At 46.1% G+C, this 21,857-nt stretch overlaps 1 protein-coding gene across 2 annotated transcripts in view; it reads right to left on the bottom strand.

The window, feature by feature from the left end:
- NTRK2 (neurotrophic receptor tyrosine kinase 2) overlaps positions 1 to 21,857 on the bottom strand; it is a 367,950-nt gene that overhangs the window by 66,633 nt on the left and 279,460 nt on the right. For both annotated transcript variants that reach the window (XM_024753833.1, XM_024753832.1), the window contains 2 exons: positions 8,171 to 8,343; positions 1,538 to 1,772 (listed from right to left, as the gene is read on the bottom strand). In XM_024753833.1, coding sequence (XP_024609601.1) covers positions 1,538 to 1,772; positions 8,171 to 8,343 — 408 coding nt within the window. The remainder of the gene's footprint in view (positions 1 to 1,537; positions 1,773 to 8,170; positions 8,344 to 21,857) is intronic.

Here is a 21,857-nt window from a genome sequence, read left to right as displayed (position 1 = left end):
GTTTTAGCTATCTGGAATAAACTCGTCAGTCATTGCTAGACTCAGGACAGGTGCTTTGCAACTCTGTTTTGAACACCTGAAGTTAAGACTGCCCATGTTTCCTGCAAATACACCCAAGAAAATCCTTTACGATTTGGTCTCCATCCTTTCTTGCTGTATAAAACGTGGACAGTGCTCATCAAGGTGACAAAGGAAGAAACCCCACATATCAATCTGTAGAAGAATACGCAGCAAGGCAATGGATTCATTGTCTTAGACTAATTGTAGGAAAGTCAGCTCAGCTAAAGGGCAGAGGCACTGGAGGTGAGGGAGGCTGCAGGGAGGAGTGCAGGAGACAAACTGAGAGGGCCCCTCCTCAAGCATAAATCATAAAGGGCAGAGCAAAGGTGAGCACAGGCATTTTCTTCACCAGCCCTAACCTAGTATAAAAGTGAGTGGAGTTCTGAGTTTTATCCTCTTAGGTAATATATTTCTAGAACATTTATTTCTTTTTCTTCCTACATCCCTCTCCCTTTAAAAATCAAGCAAAACAACAAGAAAACAAAATTGGTGGTTTGAGGTGGTAGAGCACAACCCAAATCTTCAATATCATGACTTCCCGGTTTCCAGAAATAAACCTTTTCTTTCATACCCAAGTTCTGAGATGTCAGTTAACAAATCTAACATGCCAAGGATGCCAACTCCAGGTCATCAGTGGATTTGAATTATTGTCTATAACTCTAGCTGTTAGTGTTTCAAATGGTGGAACCCCAGGCAGACTCGGTAGGACAGAACCTCTTACCAAGATGGCCACCAGCCAATCCACTTTCAGCCAAGATGGTTCTGAGTAGGAACTTCCAGGGTCTTAGTGTACTTTCGTTTATGTGAACCAGTTCACCTTAGATCAAGCCTCAAACAAAGGCTCCTGGCATAGTTTCACAGAATCAAATCCAAACCTCAAAATCCTTTAACCTCATGGCCTCCTGGAATTTTTCCAAGGGTTCCCCTGGCAGAACTGTCATGTTGAGAACTTTCCTCTTGGAGATCTCACACACAGCTCTGGAGAGCCATGGAAAGAGCAGGATGGTGTTGTGGGCTGAGCTGTGTCCCCCCCCAAATTTATATGTAGAAGGCTTAGCTCCTAGAATCCCAGAACACAGCTGTATTTGGAGATAGGGCCTTTAAGGAGGTGATTAAGCTAAAATGAGGCCGTTAGGGTGGGCTCTAATCCAGTCTGACTGGTGTCCTTATAAGAAGAGGAAAGTTAGACACACAGAGAGACCCCAGGGATGCCCGTGCACAGAGAAAAGGCCACGTGAGGGTGTACATAGCGAGAAGGCACTGCCTGTAAGTTGAGGAGAGAAGCCTTAGAAGAAACCAACACTGCCGTCACCTTGATCTTGGACTTCTAGCCTCTAGAACTGTGAGAAAATCAATTTCTGTTGTGTAAGCCACTTAGTCTGTGGTATTCTGTTGTGGCAGCCCTAGCAAACTAATACAACGAGGGAGCCCCAGGGAAGGATGGCCCTGGGGTCTCTTTTTCGGTACAGCCACTCACCCTGTAGTAGTCAGTGCTGTACACGTCCCGGGACATGCCGAAGTCCCCGATTTTCACCAAGAGGTTTTCGCCCACCAGGCAGTTTCGGGTGGCCAGGTCTCGGTGCACGAAGTGCTGGGACGCCAGGTAGACCATGCCCGCAGCGATCTGCTGGGCGATGTGCAGCATCTGTGACTGCGTCAGCTCCGTTGGCGGGTTGCCTTCGGCCATCAGCACGGCATCAGGTCCGTGCGCCCTGGGGAGAACACAGAAGGCCTTGCTGGAGCCTCAGCTCTTTGCCTTGAGGGGCCCTTTGCCCCACATCAGCTGCTGGTGTGGAAAGATGCTGCCTGACTTAGCAAAAGAGGAGGGAAGGATGCTTCACCCACAGTTTTATCTCTGAAGCCTCTAGAGCACCTAGGCTTTACTTCCCAGAAAGTCTAGCATTTCCAGGGCCATGCGGGCCTGAACAGTGTCCCCCTCGACACACAGACAGGTTCACATTTTAGGGTTCTGGAACTATGCTGGGATCAGGCACTGGCTAGATCCCAAGACCCTGAAAAGCAGTGGGTGGACAAGGCAAAAAACAAGCAAACAAAAAAACCCAAATCAAAATAAAACACTGGGGGAAGGGTTTGGCTCTCCTGGAGTGAGGGGTCACTGCACCCCAGCAGGAGCTCCAACTCTGTCCTCCCAGCCACATGCTGAAGCAGAGGGCCCTCACTCCCTCCAGAGTGTGGCTCTGCTCTCCCCTATTCCACCTGCCCTGTGGCCCAACATGGCTTCAAGCTGCCCATGTTCTCCCCAAGCCCAACTCAGCAGAATCCCAGGGCATCCTCATCCCGGACATTCATTCCCAGTGAAAAATACCATCTCCTTCGGCCTACCCCTACCCCTGACCTCCAGCTCAACACATGTCCTGGGCACCACATAGGAGAGCCTTTTGAATCACAACACATTTATTCTTTTACTGGGGCAAGTCTTATTCCCCACACTATGGTGGGGGGCAGGGAGGAGCTGTGAAGTACGGTGTCTTATACCTTCTTTATCTTCTGTCTTACACACCCAGCCTTTTCCCAGCTATGTGACAACTTAAGGCACCTTTTTTTTTTTTTTTTTTTTTTTGCGGTATGCAGGCCTCTCACTGCTGTGGCCTCTCCCGTTGCAGAGCACAGGCTCCGGACGCGCAGGCTCAGTGGCCATGGCTCACGGGCCCAGCTGCTTCGCGGCATGTGGGATCTTCCCGGACCGGGGCACGAACCCGTGTCCCCTGCGTCGGCAGGCGGACTCTCAACCACTGCGCCACCAGGGAAGCCCGACTTAAGGCATCTTAACACTGGTCCCGGTCTTAGGACGCTATCGTGAACCGCTCCCACCCCCCTTTCCGCATTCCCCACCCCAGAACCCTGGTGAGCTGACTGGAGCCACTGCCCCTGAGGGCCTGAGGAGTGCTGCAAGGCAAGGAGTAAATGTGTCCTTTGCTGCTGACGTGCCAGGGCGGGAGTCAAAGGGCTTCTGTCTCCCAAAGGGAAACAAGGGAGGAGATCTCCTTCAGGACAGTTGGAAGCACTTAAAACAAACATAGAGGATTCTAAATGTTAGAATTTAAAGTGGGTGACCCCACCTATGGGGGTCCAGAGCTATATGAGTATTTGAAAATAAGAGAGCCAGAATTACCCAAGAACATCCAGCTCGTTTTGCCCCGCCTCCGACCCACCAGCCCCATAGACCCTCCTGTCATGGCTCCAGCCACAGTGGTTCCCAAAACACGCTGTCACCAGATCAGTCATTCTTGCATTTTCAGAGAGCAAGCACTGGACAAGGAGGTGAGGAGTCTCCCAGTCCTCGCGGTGTCCAGCCCCATGATCTGGGGAAGACTTTTAACTTGTCCAGTCTGTAATTTCCCCATTAGGCAAAAATCCATAGGGGTATTATGTTGGGTGATCATTTAGGTTCCTTTTATCTCTGAATATCTGGATTAGCCATTCCTGTTTCTGTACAAGGCAAGTCCTGACACATTTATTTCACCTCCATTCAAACTACAGCCCCGACTGCCAATGGTCACACGGAGGAGAATACAGGAAAAGCTTCGGGCTCTCTCCAGCTCAGAATCTCCCTCTGGAGTAAGAAGTCTTACACTGCAGCGGCCAAGGCTCTGGGTTATCAGAACTGAATGTGGTCTCCTTCTAACATGCTAACCGTGAGCTCAGGTAGGCTCCAGAACGTCTCTGGGCCTGTTTCCTCATTCTGTAAAGTGGAGACACTGACTACACCTTCCTAATAATATGACACTGACAGGGGACACTTGAGACTCTGCTTGTATGGTGCTTTGTAGACTTTCATTGGAAAGCTGGAGAGAAAGGCTTTGCAAACAAAGTTTTCTTTAAAAAAAGAAATGGATGGTGATATGAAAACACAAGTCATCATCCGTGCATTTCTTTTTGTGGTTGGCCTGTGACGGGGCTCTCAGGGTCGGCCCCGCCTACCTCACTAAAGGTCGCTGAAGCCCAACCCTTCCTAGCACTGAAGGGGCAGGGGAAAGTGACAGTGTTTTCACTCATCATAGGAGACACCAGGAAAAGGACCTAGGGATGCACATAAATTATGGGAAATCCTGAAACACCCAGAGAATATAAGCCAGGATGAAATCTTCATAGATTTAGTTCAAAGAGTGAAATAAATTGTTGATTTTTCACAGCCTTATTTCAGCTCCAGAAATCCAGACTCCTCTAAGAATCTGTCTATTGCAAAGACTCCAGGAAAGAGGAAACGTTAGAGGCCGAGCACAAAAGGCCACCTCTGTGCAAAGCCCCCATCTGCCAGCTTTCCACTCTGCGGCACCGGAGAGCTGGTGCCCTCCAGGGCCCTCTGCATTCCACCTCCTTCCCTGTGGGTTGGGGCAGGCTACTGCATTTTTAACCAGCCGTTGCTCCTGCTTGCTTCTGGGTATTTGAACAAGGCTCATTTTAATAGAAGAAGCCTTTGAATGTTTTGCTTGGGCAGAAAGTCCTGCTGTAAAAACAGGGCAGGCAAGTCTTCTAAAAAAGTTAAGAGGAGTATAAACAATGTTGCTTTGCTTCACTTTGCTTCACTCCACAGGTTACCCCTCAGCTCTTGGAAATAAAAACGTATTTCACCTCTTCCAGGAGAACACACCCTAAGAGGGGAAAGCACCACCGGTGCCCTGGCTCGGGGAGCAGGTAGTAGCTTCAGCGGGATTCTGACGAGGGAGGCTGCCCACCCTGCCTTGTTGGGCCTGTTGCCTCCCAATGAGGGGGACGGCAGCACTTAGCCACACTCCTCTGGCTCCAGAATTCTACAGGACACTGCTTTCCTTCTGGTCTTTTAATGGCCTTCAAGAGGAAGTACTGACATGGTTAAGACTATGGGTTTTGCAGCCCTGGCTATGGGTTTGAATCTCAACTCTGTCACTTACTAGCTGCTTGACTCACTTTCTTCAACTGTAATATGGAAATGATGGTAATAATAGCTTACTATGTTGATACATTTAAAACATTTACGATGCTTAGAAAGGCTCAATAAATAAATAGCTTGCCACGCAGCTTGCAGGACCTTAGTTCCCTGACCAGGGATCAAACCTGGCCCCGGCAGTGAAAGCGCTGAATCCTACCTAACTACTGGACCACCAGGGAATTCCTGATAAATAGCTGTTATCTCTTGGGGAAAAAAAAGCTGTCTCTATCTTCCCCTCATTGGAAGGGAATTCAGGAGAATTCTAAGGGGACAAATTGTCATCTCCTTGAAAGCAAGGACAATGTTTGACTGCTCATCTCCCAGTCAACCTAGCATAGGGCCTGGTCATGTTGGTTCTCAATGTATGGCTTTTGGATGAATAAAAAGGGTGGGAGGGTAATTGTAGACAGCTGTCTTTATAGGGCAGTTCCAATGACATTTGGGGACACATTCATGGCAGTGTAAGGGCTGGCTTCCCTTCCAGAAGGAGAGGACAGACTAGTTCACAGCACATCCTTGGACCTGAGAACCTGATTCTTGGCATGGAAAAGCTCTTGTTCCCAGAGTTCAGCAGATTCTGAAATGGAGCACAGGAGGTTTTCAGCAGTTCCATGCCCTGTGCAAGCTGCCAAGGGAGAATTAGGTGCCTGCTCCTTCTGGAAGGCAGGAAGGAGAGCAAGGGATGGAACTGAAATAATCAACACACACACACACACACGCACACACACACACACACACAGAGTCTGAGCTCACAGAGGCATTTAATTGCATCCAGGTGAGTACATTTGAATTTATTATGCTACAGTTTTTGAAAAGTACCATTTTAAGTTAGGGACATATCCTAAAACATGGGAACAAAGGAAATTAGCTCTATAAGCAGCAGACCTCAACCAAATTCAGCTTCTTTTCTTCCTTTCCCATTAGATCTGTCAAGATAATGTGCAAAAGCTCCCATCATCCTCTCCCCTATCACCCGTGCACATGTATTCACGAGGCTAGGGATGGTCAAAATGACCCAGACTGTACAAACCATGGGATGACATTTCTAAACACAGCAGTACTCTCTTACCCTTCCACTGTTGTCTCAGCAATTGACTTATTCCTTAAACTGTACAGTTCCTGAACCTTCCAGGGGCTGCATGAAGCTACTGGTGCCGATTTCTGTGGAAAGCTCTCTTCAGTGCCCGTAGAAGCTAGAGGAGGACAGAGCAGTCTAGGTGCTGCTGTAACGCAAAAGGCATCACTTCCCCGGGATTATGGATGCCTCAGCCAAAATAAAGAGGAAAATGTGTCAGAGAAGAAGGGTTGTGGGGACAACATCTATTGATTACCTGCCATCACAAGAGTCCTGACACTAGGCCTTGAAATGGGTGTTATCACACCCATTTTACAGGTGAGGAAACTGAGGCCAGTGAGGAACATCTTTCTTATTTCTCCTAAATTATACTAATCTTTCAAAGATTAGTTATATTTTAAAGAAAACAGTGTGCTAGAGCCAGATGTGACTTTAAGAGTACCTAACTCAGACCCACCTGAGAGTTCTGGTGGCTGAGGTGCTGTGGCTGGGGACCCACCCAAGGGACCCAAGCATCTGATGCTGAATAGGAGGGAGAACCCGGGTCTCACAGCCCTCACTATTGGGACCTCTTACTCTTTCCATTGTTCGAGATCATAAATGTGTGGCTTCCATCGTGCCTCTGCTTAATGCACATGAAAGCATCGCTTGTTCTCCTTCACCAAGGAGGGTCTGGATCAGCACATTTCTTCTCTCCCCTGGTAGATACAGGATGAGAACACTCCCTATGGGCTCCAGCAGGGTGACCACCAGCTTCCTCTGTCTCTCTCATCAAACTCAGCCCTCCTTTTGATTTCTCTCAGCTGGTGTATAACTAGAAATCACTACTAGCAGAATTCAAGCTTCTGCTTGTTGAAAACTTCCTACTTGCTCCTATGCTACGAGCTTTCTATTTATTCTAATTCAGCCCTCCTGCCTACCCTGCTGGCTCAATATTATCATCACAACAGCTAAGAGACTTGGCCAAGGTCATTCAGCTAAGAGACTTGCCCAAGGTCATTCAGCTAAGAGACTTGCCAGAGCTGAGATTCAACTCCAGCTGAACATGCTGCCCGGATCATTACTATCTCCTCGAGAGACGCTGCCCTGCGATCCCTTTTACTTTGCACCGTTGTCCTCACTGTTTCAAAGCAGCGCCGCCCACCTGCGCACCCCACCCCCGGTTATGCACACTCGAAACCGTCTCTCACTTGCTCTATCCCGAGGCCCCTCGCGGGCCCCCACACCCATCACCCCAAGGAAGGGACTTCCTGAGAACCCACTGCTGAACCAAAACCCAATTAGGCCCATGCTAGAAATCCAAGTTACAACGCTATTTAACAACCCAACGACTCCCTTTTATCCTCGACATTTTCCCTTTCCTCGCTTTGCTGCCTTCCAGTTTTCCCCGCTGGTCACAAAACCCCTCGTGTCGAAGCTGACCATCTTTTTCTGATCTCCGGGACTCAGTACGGGCCCCAATTCTCAGTCTTCAATGGTCCTGTCCAATGTCGTTTTACCTCCTTCCTCCTAGATGTTTTGCTCTTTCGATTCTGTTCTTTGCACTCGATCCTCTGACCGACTGACTTCCTGGTTCTTCTTTCTGTCCTCAGAGTAAAGTCCAAATGCTCACCTTTCCAGCCGTGACCCCTCCTACCCCCTTTTCCACCTCCCCTTGCCCTGGTTTCTTGTGTTGTTTGGCATCTCCAGACTCTCCACTCTCACCAGACCAGACCTTTCCCTGTGACACCTGGGTGCCTGAACTCTTCCTGTTCCCTTCACCCGAATAACATTCTTCCCTTATCCACCTGGCAAACTCCTACAGAGCCTAGGGCCCATCTCAAATGCACATGTCACGTACCATTTAATGAAGCAACGCTCAATAAACACAGGTGAAATGGAGTGGAATCCTTAGTATCACATTATGTAGAGTTTGTTGATTCAGGAAAAGGAGCAATGCAGTGGCCTCAGGTTCTTTCTCTGTAGTAGGCATTGATGTTGTCACCAGGACAGGCTGTTCCAGAGAAAGGTCCAAGGGCCCCTTGGTCCTTCCCAGGAAGCCCCCTCTCCTCACCCCCAGGCTGTCTGGAGCCCACCTCCCACGTGGCCCCCGGTGCCCCCCATACCTGAGGAACTTGTTGAGGTCCCCGTGCTTCATGTACTCAAAGACCATGATGAGTGGGTCACCCTCCACGCAGACGCCATAGAACTTGACGATGTGTTCGTGCTGGAGGTTGGTCAGCAGCTCAGCCTCACGGTGGAAGTCCTTGCGTGCATTGTCGCTGGCATCCTTCAGCGTCTGGGGACCAGGGGCAGAGGGGAGAAAACCAACACAGCTTAGACTGAGGGCGTGAGAGGGAAGCTGCGTTGAGAGGAATTCCTTTAGGGGGCTTTGAGGTTCCTGGATGGGAAGGACATTCATCTCATGTATCACCCAGAAGATTGAAAAACTAGCCTAATTCCTGAGGAAATAATGTTTGTATGAATAACTGAGGAAAAGTTCCTTCTGGGTACGCAAAGGTTTAGTTTATGAAGGATTTACATAGATGTTCTTTCATTAAGTGACAGACATGAACTTTTTACAAGATATTGAATATAGTTCCCTGTGCTATACAGTAGGTCCTTGTTTATCTATTTTATATATAGTAGTGTGTATCTGTTATCTGTTAAACCCAAGTTCCCAATTTATCCATCCCCCCCCCTTTCCCGTTTGGTAACCATAAGTTTGTTTTCTATGTCTGTGAGTCTATTTCTGTTTTGTAAATAAGTTCATTTGTATCATTTTTTAGATTCCACAAATATTTGTCTTTCTCGCTTCACTTAGTATGATAATCTCTAGGTCCATCCATATTGCTGCGAATGGCATTACTTCGTCCTTTTAAAGGGCTGAGTAATATTCCATTGTTCATACGTACCACATCTTCTTTACCCATTCATCTGTCAATGGACATTTAGGTTGCTTCCATGTCTTGGTTATTGTAAATAGTGCTGCTGTGAACACTGGAGTGCATGTGTCTTTTAGAATTAGAGTTTTCTTCTTTTCCAGATATATGCCTAGGAGTGGGATTGCAGGATCATACGGTAAATCTATTTTTCGTTTTTTAAGGAACCTCCATACTGTTCTCCATAACGGCTGTACCAGTTTACATTCCCACCAACAATGTGAAGGGTTCCCTTTTCTCCACGTCCTCTCCAGCATTTATTATTTGTAGACTTCCTGATGATGGCCATTCTGATGGGTGCAAGGTGCAGACATTAACTTTTTATCACCTTCATCCTTTTTAACCCTGGTCCCAATTACTACCTCGGACATCTCTCCCATTTGGGGGTTGGTTGTACTTTCTAGGCTGCTCTGCACACCTCGCCTCTGCTCATATAACCTTTGTAAAGCTTTATATTATGGAAATATTCAGTAGAGAGAAGATCATAATGACCCCTCATGTACCCATCTTCCAGCTTCAACAATGATCACTTTGCCAGTCTTTATTATGTAAGCTCTCCAAAAAGCCTTCCCCAACGTGTGCCCACACACACTGCTGGCTCAGGAAACACCCTTGCCAGTGAGCTCAAGAAGGCCAGTCATGCTGCCACAAAGACAATGCCCAGGAGCATGCCAGCTGGCCTCTGGTGCCTCTAGTTCTCTGCTCACCCACCACGGTGTCACAGCAGGGCACAGCTGGCATTTGTGGGTGCCACACACACATGCGGAGCTCCTGTCCTGTGTCAGTCACTGACCAGAGCTGCGGTGGCATCAAGAAGACAATGACTCAGACAGGGGCCTCAGACATTCATGAGCAAATAGGGTGATACATCACCATGATAATTCAAGCTCCAAACACAACGCCTGAATGAACCGGCTCCGCTGCATCTCTGTACAGCTTGATCTCTTGACATGCCTGTCTTGAAACTTATACTTCCACCTTCTGAAATGTCTGCAGCTGCCCAAATGACACGGGCCATGCCCCCCTGCCCCTGCCCGTGTTCATCCCTCTGCCTGGGATGCTGACTTGGTCAGGGTCACTGGTGTTGGAGGTTGAATAATGCCCCGCCCCAAAGGTATCCACATCCTAATCCCTGTAACTTATGAATGTTACCTTATACAGCAAAAGGGACTTTTTTTTTTTTTGCGGTACGCAGGCCTCTCACTGTTGTGGCCTCTCCCGTTGCGGAGCTCAGGCTCTGGACGTGCAGGCTCAGCGGCCATGGCTCACGGGCCCAGCCGCTCCGCGGCATGTGGGATCTTCCCGGACCGGGGCATGAACCCGTGTCCCCTGCATCGGCAGGCGGACTCTCAACCACTGCGCCACCAGGGAAGCCCCAAAAGGGACTTTTTAATAAATTAATTAATTTATTTATTTATCTATTGGCCACGTTGGGTCTTTGTTGCTGCGCGCAGGCTTTCTCCAGTTGTGGAGACCGGGGGCTACTCTTCGTTGCGGTGCGCGGGCTTCTCATTGCGGTGGCTTCTCTTGCTGTGGAGCACGGGTTCTAGGCACACAGGCTTCAGTAGTTGTGGCTCACAGGCTCTAGAGCGCAGGCTCAGTAGTTGTGGCACACGGGCTTAATTGCTCCTCGGCATGTGGGATCTTCCCGGACCAGGGCTCGAACCCACGTCCCCTGCGTTGGCAGGCAGATTCTTAACCACTGCGCCACCAGGGAGCAAAACGGGCTTTGCAGATATGATTAAGGATCTTGATATGGGGAAATGAGCCTGGATTATTCGAGTGGGCCCCAGTGTCATCATAAACAAGGGTCCTTCTAAGACACCGGCAGGAGGGGGAAGAGAGAGAAGGTATTAGGATAGAAGCAGAGGTCAGAGAGGAGAGAAGATGCTGTGCTGCTGGCTTTGAAGAAGGAAGAAGAGGCCATGAGCCAAGGAATGTGGGCATCTCTAAAGGCTGGAAAAGGCAAGAAAACAAATTCTACCCTAGGCCCTCCAGAAGGAGCCAGGACATCTTGACTTTAACTAAGTAAACCGATTTCAGACTTCTGCCTCCAGAACTGTGAGAGAAACAATTTGCGTTGTTTAGGCCACTGAGTTTGTAGTAGTTTGTTATAGCAGCCATAAGAATGAATACACCTGGCTAACACCTAGCAGTCCTCCAAGACTGGGCTTGGCCATCACCTTTTTGAGAAACGTTCGCTGACCCCCTCATCATTGTCACATCCCCACGGCCTGGCCTCCCAGGCTAGGTTGGATGACCCTTCTAGGTACACCTCGTACCCACCTCTATCATATTGCCAGCCACAGTACATTCTCACTGCATGTTTATTTGCTTATCTCTGGTGTATATGGTGAGCTTCTTGACCCAGGGACCGTGCCTTCCACCTCTACACTGCCGGCATTGGGCACGGCACCAGGCACATGGCAGGTATTCAAGATTTATTTGTGCAATGAGCCAGGGTTTAAACCTGGACCTTTTGATGAGAAGCTAGAACTCCTCCCCTTTGGGTGCCATAGTGTGAGGATCTGCCTTTGACTGAAAGAACACAGACTTTGGCTCTGCTCTGGACCTCTCTGAACTCTGGTTTTCTCTTCTGTAGGGTAAGGGTAACAATATCATCTACTTCACAGGGTCCCTGGGAGTACTGGATGAGATAGACTAAGTTGAGATGCCTCCCAGGCTCCCTGGTACAGACAGATATTTGGGAGATTTGAATTTGAAACTCCAACCAAGTTGCATTCAATTTGCTCATGCTAGGATCCAAGAAGGCCAGAAGGTGCATGGATAAGGCAGGGGGACAGCCCAAGGCATGAAAGTGCCCCTGAGTCTGCCACTGGTTCCCTCCTGAAATCCCTTGAAGCCTGCAGAGTTTTCTCAGAGATCCAGTCTTTTTATGCAGGAGCTTCTCTGAGTCGCTGAGATAGCTTATTTCTATGGCCTTGGTCCATCTTTAACCGTGTGTTGGAGAAGGCAAATGAAACTTTCAGGTCATTTTCACAAAGCACGGACAAATTCTGCATGTAAATTTTCTTCTCAAGTTTCAGCTATGTAGTGTTGATTCAAGAATGCTAAATTTTGTGTGTGTCTGTGTGTCTGTGTGTGTGCGTGTTAGAGAAAGAGGTGGGGGGATGTCAGACAGTGGGGTATAGTGGGAAAGAAGATAGGATTTTCACTGGGGAGGCACCAAACTGAAAGACTTAACAAGCATTTCATATTTCCATTTCCTCAAAGCAAAATCCTATGGGAAGAGACTCCGCTCTTAGTGCAACGTTAAAAACTGTGCTTCAGTAACATTTTTTAATTTAAGAGAGGAGATTTCACTATTCATGGGACAAATGCATTTCACAAACCTGGCCTCATCCTATGTGCCCATCCATTTTTACATGTCAAGTTCTTTTTCTAAATTATAATCCAATTCTATTTTAAGAGATTCAGAAAATATGGCGGTAACGAGTTGGGCAAAATCATCTTCTGAATTTGGCACTCGAAGGACAGAATTTTTCTAAGGGTGGAACCACAGCCAGACAGCAATCAGAAGCTGGAAAAATCCCACTATCAACCCTATTTATAGAATTCATCTCTGTTTTAGCACCATGGCTGATTGTGTCCCTTGGCAATGGACATGAGGCGGCAGCTTCCCTCACTGACAACCCCCTCCACTGAAGTTTCATTTTGACAGGCATATTTGCCCCATCACTGAGCATTGCTATTTTCTTATTCCTAGTGCCTGCTTTGTAGCTTCATTTCTTCTTATTCCTGGTGAATTTCCTGACACTCTAAAAGATGCCATCCTTTCTGAAGACATTCTCAAGGGAGAGGTCTTATCCTGAGCTGCAGCGAGCTGCCGTCTGGAGTACACACTGAGTCAGAGTTGGAAGAGTGGATTAGCATGACATAAAGTCAAGCACAGAACTGAGAAACTAGTGAAAGTAAAATAGAAGTAAGAAAATAAAAACAAAAGGAAGCTTAACATTCGTCTGAAATGCTTCTGCAGAATATTAAGGCTAATGGGAAGCTGGTAGGGGAGGCAAGATCACTTATTTGAAATCATTGGTGTGATTGGATGTTGTGAGCCATGACAAATGATGGTGCATTTCAAAGTTTAGGTGGTTTTGGAGGCACAAGGTAACACGAAGATTGTGTCCTTTTTAAAATACTGATGTCATATTCTTCTCCTATACTTTTTAGAGAGCATAGCAACAGAGTTAAGGTGAAAGAGAAAAAAAAGAAGAGATTATTCTGGCAAAACCTCACAATGCCCAATGCACACCACTGTGCTTAAAGCAGAGACAGAAATGAGTAAACCCTCCTACGAGGCAACCAAGATGCATTAGAATGTTTGTCCACATGCCTAAGCTCTTCTGGGTCAAGATCTGTTGCTAATGGAGACTGTTTACTCTTCTGATATCTTCTAGACCTGCACTGTCCAATATGGTAGCCAATAGCCACGTGTGGTTAGTGATCATCTGAAATACGGTCCAAATTGAGATGTGTGTAAAATACAGATTTCAGATTCTGAAAACTTGGTATGCATGAAATACCTCATTAATATTTTTAGATTAATAGTATATTGAAGTGATGATATTTTAGATAGGTTGAATTAAATAAAACACATCAACACAATGAGTTTCATCTGTTTCTTTTTACTTTTTAACATGTAGACTAGGAAATTTTAAAACAGAAATGTGGCTTGCTTTTGTGGTCCACGTTATACTTCTATTGGACAGACCTGTTCTATAAAAGTCACCTTAGTAAGCTGTTAATGGGCCAACCTACTTCTTGGGAATGTTGGAAAACAATGCTAAACTGAAATAGAGTTAAGGCAGACACCCTCCCTATAAGGTCCTTAGAGGCAATGATTATTCAAGTACTTAGGGTAAGCCACAGTCACGAGGCTATGTGATTCTTCTAACTTACAGGGTCTTCTCTAAAGAAAAGTAGAGGAAGCTTCTAACCAATGCTTACAAAAGTGAACTTTTGAGGAGTATATTGTAATAAATTCAGAGATAGAAAGAGCTTGATGGAAATAAAATCTTAGAAACTAGGAAGAGTGTAGTAGCTGTCTCCCCAACATTCCTACAAATGTAAAAGCTAATTAGATGACTGTATAAAAACAGTAATGATCACACACACACTCAGATAGTGCTCGCTGTACTAGAAACCAACACCCTGTGTAACTTTGCACTTACATATGATTGACGGCAAAGGCCAGCCAATCATATGTAACTGGCCTTTGCAAGGACTTTAATTTTATACCAAGTGCCAGCATCAAATACAAGATTCATAGCCAGGGTGTTGACTGCTGCTATGTTTATTTTCACAATGGTGCTCTCATGGTTCCAAATCTAACAAGCCAACCATCCAATGGGAAACATGAGGTTAATTTCTAATTCATATACTTTAAAATACTTGCAATAACTTGGGGGATAAAATTGATGGCTTGTGCGTGTATATTACATCAAGTTGCATATTACAAATGCTAAATCTTTGAAAGATGGGAAACTAATTCATAGCAACTGTCATCTTAGAGAAATATTGACTCAAAAGAGTGAATCAGAAGTTGGCCTCTGACATGGACAACTGCAAGATATTTACAGGCTTTAAATATACTAGCATACAATTGACTGAGACAATTCCACTAGATAGAAAGGAGCTGGTAGATCACAGTAGACCATGACTTGATTACGAGTTCTGCTGTCATGTTAAAGTCAATTAAAAAGCAGCCCATCTATCACAATGTACATGTTCTAGAGATACAGAGGAGTGAAATGAATACTCCAGATATGTTTTGTATCAGATGAGACCTCATTAGAGTGAAACGCACTGCTTGTTTTCAGCATTTCTGAAAAGATGTGGATAAGTTGGAGAAAAGCCAGAAAAAAAGGGTTCACAGGACAAATTAACAAGACAAAAAACAGATCTCACATCAAAGGTTAAAAGTTGAAGTTACTGGGAAAGGGACATTGATGGAGAAACTTAATAATGGGGGCCTGCCGTGACAAGTACAAGAGGGATTCTGACACGGAAAATGTTACTGTCCATCCTACAGCACATGAGGGTGTGTACGTACACACACACACACACACACACACACACACACACACAAGCACATGCGCTCATACATGCGCCAGGGAAGAATGAACTTCCACTAAAGGACATAGAAATCTATTAAGAAATGCCCGGACCATAAAGATGATTAAGCCTTTTAACAAGCCACTGTTAAAAGTTCTACCATTTCTGTTCCCAGAAACTTGTAAAGATGGAATTGATAGTACTTTCTGCAACATTATATTCTGTTAAGGAATACAATCAATTTTTTTAGGGCAACACTGACCAATGTTCTCTTAAATACACTAACCTTGTCATCATCAATTTCTATTTTGTGGGAACAGGGATTTCACACACCAATTGAAATGGAGAAATGGAGGGGGACATGGGAGGAGGAAGGAATGGTTGAGAGGCTTCACAGTTAATCAAGATGTGAGGACTGATGTGACAACTATCAGTAGAAAATAAAAAGAAGGAAGGAAAGGAAGGAAGGGAGGGAAGGGAGGGGGAAGGAAGGGAGGAAGGAAGGAAGGAAAGAAGGAAGGAAGGAAGGAAAGAAGGAAGGAAGGAAGGGAGGGAGGAAGGAAGGGAGGAGGAAGGAAGGAAGGAAGGAAGGGAGGGAGAGAGGAAGGAAGGGAGGGAGGAAGGGAGGGAGGGAGGGAGGGAGGAAGGAAGGAGGGAAGGAAGGGAGGGAGGGGGGAAGGAAGGAAGGGAGGAGGGAAGGAAGGGAGGGAGGAGAGGAGAAAGAAAATAGCCATCTGCCTTAAAAATAAACTTGCCTGGGGAAAGCACTTGAATGGATGAACTCTTGATGCTCTTTCTCATTTACAAATTGTTTCCCTGTTCCAGAACTGAAGGATAAGCTGTCTTTTTCGAGCTCTTCTACTGCCCTTACACATATTCTGAGACAACTGGCTCTAGTTGCTTCTGGCCCGTAAGTGGCCTCGCCTGTGTCACATGACCACCTTGGATGCTTGGACCTCAGGCAGCTGCCCGGCAGGAACACTGACTGGAGTAACTGGTCGCATGGCATTTCCTTCTTAAGGAATCTGAAGGTGAGTAATAGAGACCGTGGGAGCAGCAGCGGGCAGGAGGCAGCAGCCCAATGCTAGGGAATAGTGGAGGGGAGAGACAGCTGCGCCACACCAGCAGGGAAGCCTGGAGGAGAGCCCTGGTGCCTCCTGCGAGGATAACAAAGGGACCGTCCTAAGGGCCAGCTCAGATCCTGGTGAGCTTCTGGATCCCAGCTGCTTCATTCACAGTGAGGCCCAGTGGTCCTGCAGGTCCTATTTGAGTCATTCATCTTTCAGTTTTTCCTGTCAGATCTCTTTCCCCTGTCTTTTTGTTTAGCATCTCTAATATTCTTTCAGAGAACCAATGCCTCCTTACATTTGGTCCATGTGTGTGGTTAGAGCTGACCTCATCTTCCATTTGCAAGGATATGCATGTGACCCAGGCCTAGATAACCAGAACATTCTATTCCCTTGTCTGGAGGGCCTGGTGAAACAACTCAAGACAAGCCAATACGAGTTGGCCCTTCGACTTTTGCATAATTGTTGGGAAAGAAGAGCTCTCTTTTGGGTTGCTAGGATGGCCGCATCTAAGCCCAGAGCCACTGCTGACGAGTCTTTAGCATAGTGTGGGGAGAACCTGCCAGAGAATACAGTCAGCAGAGAAGAAAGCAGAGCCAGGAGATGGAGAGAGAGAGAGAGAGAGAGAGAGAGAGAATTGCTGATGCCCTAGATCTTTCAGTGCCTGAAGCTAGAGCACCAGCAGCAAGGTCTTCCAGTAGCTTGGGAAATACATTCCCTTTTCTACTTAAACCAGCTTGAGTTGGGTTTTCAATGAATATTATACTGCTCTTATTATCAAAACTGATTAAGGTATTTTGCTTGTATCCTCCTGAGGCCAAAGCACTCATCCGGAATCATTTTCCTTATTTCCACCTATTGCCTTGAATTACATTGCTACCCAGGAAAACATGAAAATCTCTCTCATCATTACACACAAATAAGCACAACTACACACTCCTTTGTATTACTTGATAAGTGGTATTACGTTGAATTTCCTCAGTTTGGTTTATTAGGGCATGTGTAGAATTCAGTACGTGAAAACGTGGTGCACAGTGGGCATGGGGCTGGTGAGGAGGTCGGAGTTTTAGTCCTAGGTCTGACATTAAGTGATCTCATTCAAGCCATGTAATTTTGGATAGGTCATTTATCCTCCCTGGACCTCAATGGCAAAATGTATCAGTTAAGCTAAAGAATTTCAATAATAGCTCTATATATCTGCACAGTGATTCAATCATTTCTAAAATGATTTCTCATTAGATTATATCATATATATATAATCTCATGAAATTATTTCTTACCTAGAAATGCCAACTGCCAATTATTTACTTTTTCAAAAGGCTATTATTTCAATAACCCATCCATCCATCCATCCATTTAACAAGCATTTATTGCCTGCTACTACATATTAGGCAATGTGCTAAAAGGCATGGTTCCTACCCTCAAGAATATGCCACTCTAATGGAGAAGATAGACACTCATGTCATTGATTAAATATACCCACGAATACATGTATAATTAACAACCTTGACATATGCTGTAAAGGACAAGTACAGATGCCTTAATACGTGGAACTGGGAGCTCTGACCTCAACGGGGGAGCAGCAAGGGGAAGTCTCCTTGAAGGAGCAACTCTAGCTGAGAGCTGATGGGTGAGTGGGAGCTGTGTGGCCCCGAGGCTGCGCTGGGGCCCTCCAGGCACGGGCATGGTCACGGCGTGCTGGATGCTACTTTGGGCTGGCCCATGGTAACGTGCCACAGGGTGTATTAGTCAACTCTGCCAAAACGCTTGCATCATTTCCTCTGTTGCTGACAAGCAAATATTCAGAAACATGAAAAACAAAAGGCCTTCATTAGATGCTAAAGAAAGTGCCTGCTGAACTCAGATGTCACCATTTCGCATCTCGCCAAGTCTTCCTGTGCAGAATCCCTGACTCGCTTTAACTTACACTTTGAGGAAGCCACTCAACTTCTCTGGGTCTTGGATTTGCCATTTATAAAACATGGGACTTGGATTATAGATATGATTCCTAAGGCCTCTCTTGTGTTCACCATTTTTCTGTTTCTAGAAGTACACCTGAGTTAGTGGAGAGGGGGAAGAGAGGCCATGAATCCTACAAAGCCCACTTGTGGCTGTATTTAAAAAATGAAAATTAGCGCACATTCACAGCACAAGGAAAGGTTGTAGGAATTGTAGCTATTGAAATGCAGGTTGGATGGAGCCAAAATTAGTTAACGCATCCACAGCTAATGCAGGGAAATGGTGATGCAGTGTTTTCTTGGCAATTGAGTTACTTAAAGGTAAAGGAACTCATTTTGATCAAAGACCGGTTTCTCTGCTTCTCATCCTCTCTGTGGGTTCTTCGGTTGTCATTCAGTGGAAAGGGATAAATCCATTTCACTAAAAAACAAAGGTCATCCAAAAAATCAAGAAAAGGGCAATCTGGCTGGATCCAAACAAGCAGATACTCTAATGGGAGAGGCGTGCTCAGCCTCCCATGCGCCCTTGAGGGGCTTGCGCATGCCTTAGGATCGCTCCCACCTTAAACTGGCTTCTGTGGATCCCTCAAACCTTAAGTCATTCGGGGCAAGCGATGCCAGAATTTACAGGAACCTGACATCTGTCAGTCTGAAAGCAAAACCTCGGATTTCAAACCAGTCAGTTCCTTCTAGAGAAGGAAAAAGGACAATAGCTGCTATTTCTTAGCATGCATAATCAATGCTGCAGGGGTTGCTAGGCAACAGGCAGGAAGACCGTCAAACATCCCTGGGTGCCTCCAATGGAGGAGAAGCAGCCCTGGCAGCCATTCCTCAGAGGTGAAGGGCTATGCAGGCCCTGGAGGCCACGTTCAGTTTGTCTCATTCCTTTAAAAAAATCCCTTTGCTGTGGTCAGGATGGAACCATAGACATTTTCCTCCCAGGCTTATTAGATAGCCTTTGAATATACTTTCAATTGGCCCACATGCCTAAAAATGAGCATATCAGGCTGGTGAGAGGCAGCTCTATGAAAGGTTCATGTGTTTTTCTGACCCAATTCATCCCGGAGCCCATGAAAAATCAGACTTGTTTCTTCCGTGGCTGTAGCCTCTGGATCCCAGAAAGTTAAAATGGGCCTCCTCTCTGAAGCTTGAAATCATTCTGGCTAATGTAAGCAAAGCCTCCAATTTCAACAAAAGTTCACATTCAAGGTCATCGAGATGAGATTTCTTAGCTGTGTGACCTTGAAGTTGAAATAAATTTTTAAGCTGTAGATATTTTGCTCTCTCTACTTGAGATAAAGGGACAAATTTGCTTGTTTTTTTGGTTTTGTTTTCTTTTGCAGTACGCGGGCCTCTCACTGTTGCGGCCTCTCCCGTGGCGGAGCACAGGCTCCGGACATACAGGCTCAGTGGCCATGGCTCACGGGCCCAGCCGCTCCGCGGCATGTGGGATCTTCCCGGACCAGGGCACGAACCTGTGTCCCCTGCGTCAGCAGGTGGACTCTCAACCACTGCGCCACCAGGGAAGCCCTGGTTTTGTTTTTGTTTTGTTTTTCAGCAGTGTTGATTAAAGAGCAAACGCTCATCGCGGGTCGTTAATTTATAAACATTTATTTGGCAAAGCCAGGAGGTTTATGGGGACTAGGGCCTGGGTCGGAGTCAGGGGTGGGATTAGGGCTATGACTGGGATTTAAACCAGAAAGAAGCCTCACCGGCAGTAGTGCTGGGAAGCATGCTGTGGACAGAACAGCTGGCTACACACTGCTGATGCTGGCTGATCCTTCAGCACGATGAGCCCGAGCCCTGAAATCCTGTTTTAGCACTAGTTTGGAAGGAAATGTAATGTCTGAGTTGAGGGCGCCATGGAGTTAGTCTCCTTAAGGACACCGCAAGAAGTACGCCGAAGCAGGAGCAGGATTAGGAGTGATACGGAAATGAAAGGCAATACCCACTGAGAAATTCTGAGGTCTTTCAGCTATTCCTACACTGTCCTCTAGGTTTCCCGAATCTCCCAGGATTTTCTCACATTCAAAGATTTCACCTTGTGACCCCATGAAGTGAATTTCTGAAGGCCTGACTTAGCTCCCTGGATGGGCTCCAAATATCAGTGGGAAACATGGCCCCAGGGCCTTCAGTCTCCCTGCCTATGACACATGCTAGACTAGGCTTATATGTTCCCTAAGTGTCTTCCAGCTCTAACCTTGCATCAGGCTATGAATCTACAAAAACAGAGGCACCTTTCGGTCCCATTTTTCCAAAGGGGGGAAAAAAAGATAGCAGCAGAAGAAAGCAAAGGCTGCAGATATAGCACTGCCAAATGTTCTGAACATTTTGTGCTTTAAAAAATAACAAACTTTTTGAGTAAATGAAAGAAAAGAGGAAGCAATTGCAGCAGCAGGAATTAAGCTTCCTCAGCATCCCCTCAGGATTCTCACTTTACACCACTCACCGCACTTCACCTTGCATCTCTCTAGCATCTCCCTTCCCCTCTTCTCTCCTCTGTCTCACTCCCCTCCTCCATTCACCTATCTTAGAGATGATGTTTATTTGATTGATATTACATTGCTCATCCCTAGAAAGGTCTGTCCTTTATTCGCCCCAGAGTGCAGCTTTTTAGGAGCCTTTGCTGAGAGTCTAAGAGTATCCGTGCCAGTCGGCTTAGTTACTTTTGATGACAAGGAAAGCAAATACACAGTGTTTCATCTGGATGAACTTTAACAGAAACTGTGTTTAGTCTGCAGGCTGGGGAAGTTCAAGAATCATTTAATTTCTCTCCTCTGTTACCCATTACACATATATTAAAGTATTTTAAGGCTAAGTACAACAGTAATGGAATACATGTCTCATTTTTAAAAAGTTGTCCTGGTTATAATGAGTAAATAAATGTCATTTGTACAGATATTCTGTGTTTGGCCAAACAAACAAACAAATAAAAACCCAAACTCAATCATGTGAGGCCAAGAAGTTACATTTTATTACATTAGCCACATCCGTATTCATTCGGCATTTAATTCACTTTATAAACATATGCCTATTTACGTGTTTTATATATATTATACTTTGGTGAGTTGTTTTTTTTGTAATTTTGACAATGCCATGTGTAAAAGATATGCTGAAGTCTTTTGTGCTATTTATGTTGATTCTTGCGATTTAGAGAGCTCAGTGGAAATTTTAGCCCTTTCAATAATGTTTATCTTATTGAAGAACAGGTCTCCTTTTTTGAGTTTACGAAGACATGGCTATGATGAAGGACTTTCAGACTTCTGTGTAAAATCTTGTGTCTCCTAGGGAGGTGGGATCTACCAGAGATGTCACCCATCCCAGATGGAATCATGCCTAGGGCCTTGGAGACATTTGGGAGGGACAAAGTAAGTATAACAGAAGTTCTCAGCAGAACTGAGGCTGAGAGGGGAAGTGAAGGCCACAGTCTCCCTTCCAGAACCTTCGAACAGGAGACAAACTCCCACTGAGCTTGGACGAGCACCAAGCAACCTGAGGAGACAGTGGAGTCTCCAAGACTCAGCCGGTTGGATTCTGTTTGACCTCACTGACCCCTATCCAGAATTCAGTTCACATTGACCGGGAAGAGGAGCTCAGAGCCATTCACAGCCTGTAGACTGGAAGATTGTCCCTGAGCAGAACCTCTGACAGTTGGTTGCGCCCCAAATATCCTTCCCACTGTCCATTCCTCTAAAGGAATTTGAACACATCCACCACAGCAGATGTAATTTGCTCCTGAATTGGCCACTACAATAACATAAAATAAAGCAT

Source organism: Neophocaena asiaeorientalis, unplaced genomic scaffold (genome assembly GCF_003031525.2).
Source record: "Neophocaena asiaeorientalis asiaeorientalis breed wild unplaced genomic scaffold, Neophocaena_asiaeorientalis_V1.1 scaffold220, whole genome shotgun sequence".
In the NCBI taxonomy this organism is placed as follows: domain Eukaryota; kingdom Metazoa; phylum Chordata; class Mammalia; order Artiodactyla; family Phocoenidae; genus Neophocaena; species Neophocaena asiaeorientalis.
Note: the sequence above shows the minus strand (reverse complement) of the source record. Positions and strands in the feature narration are given on the sequence as shown.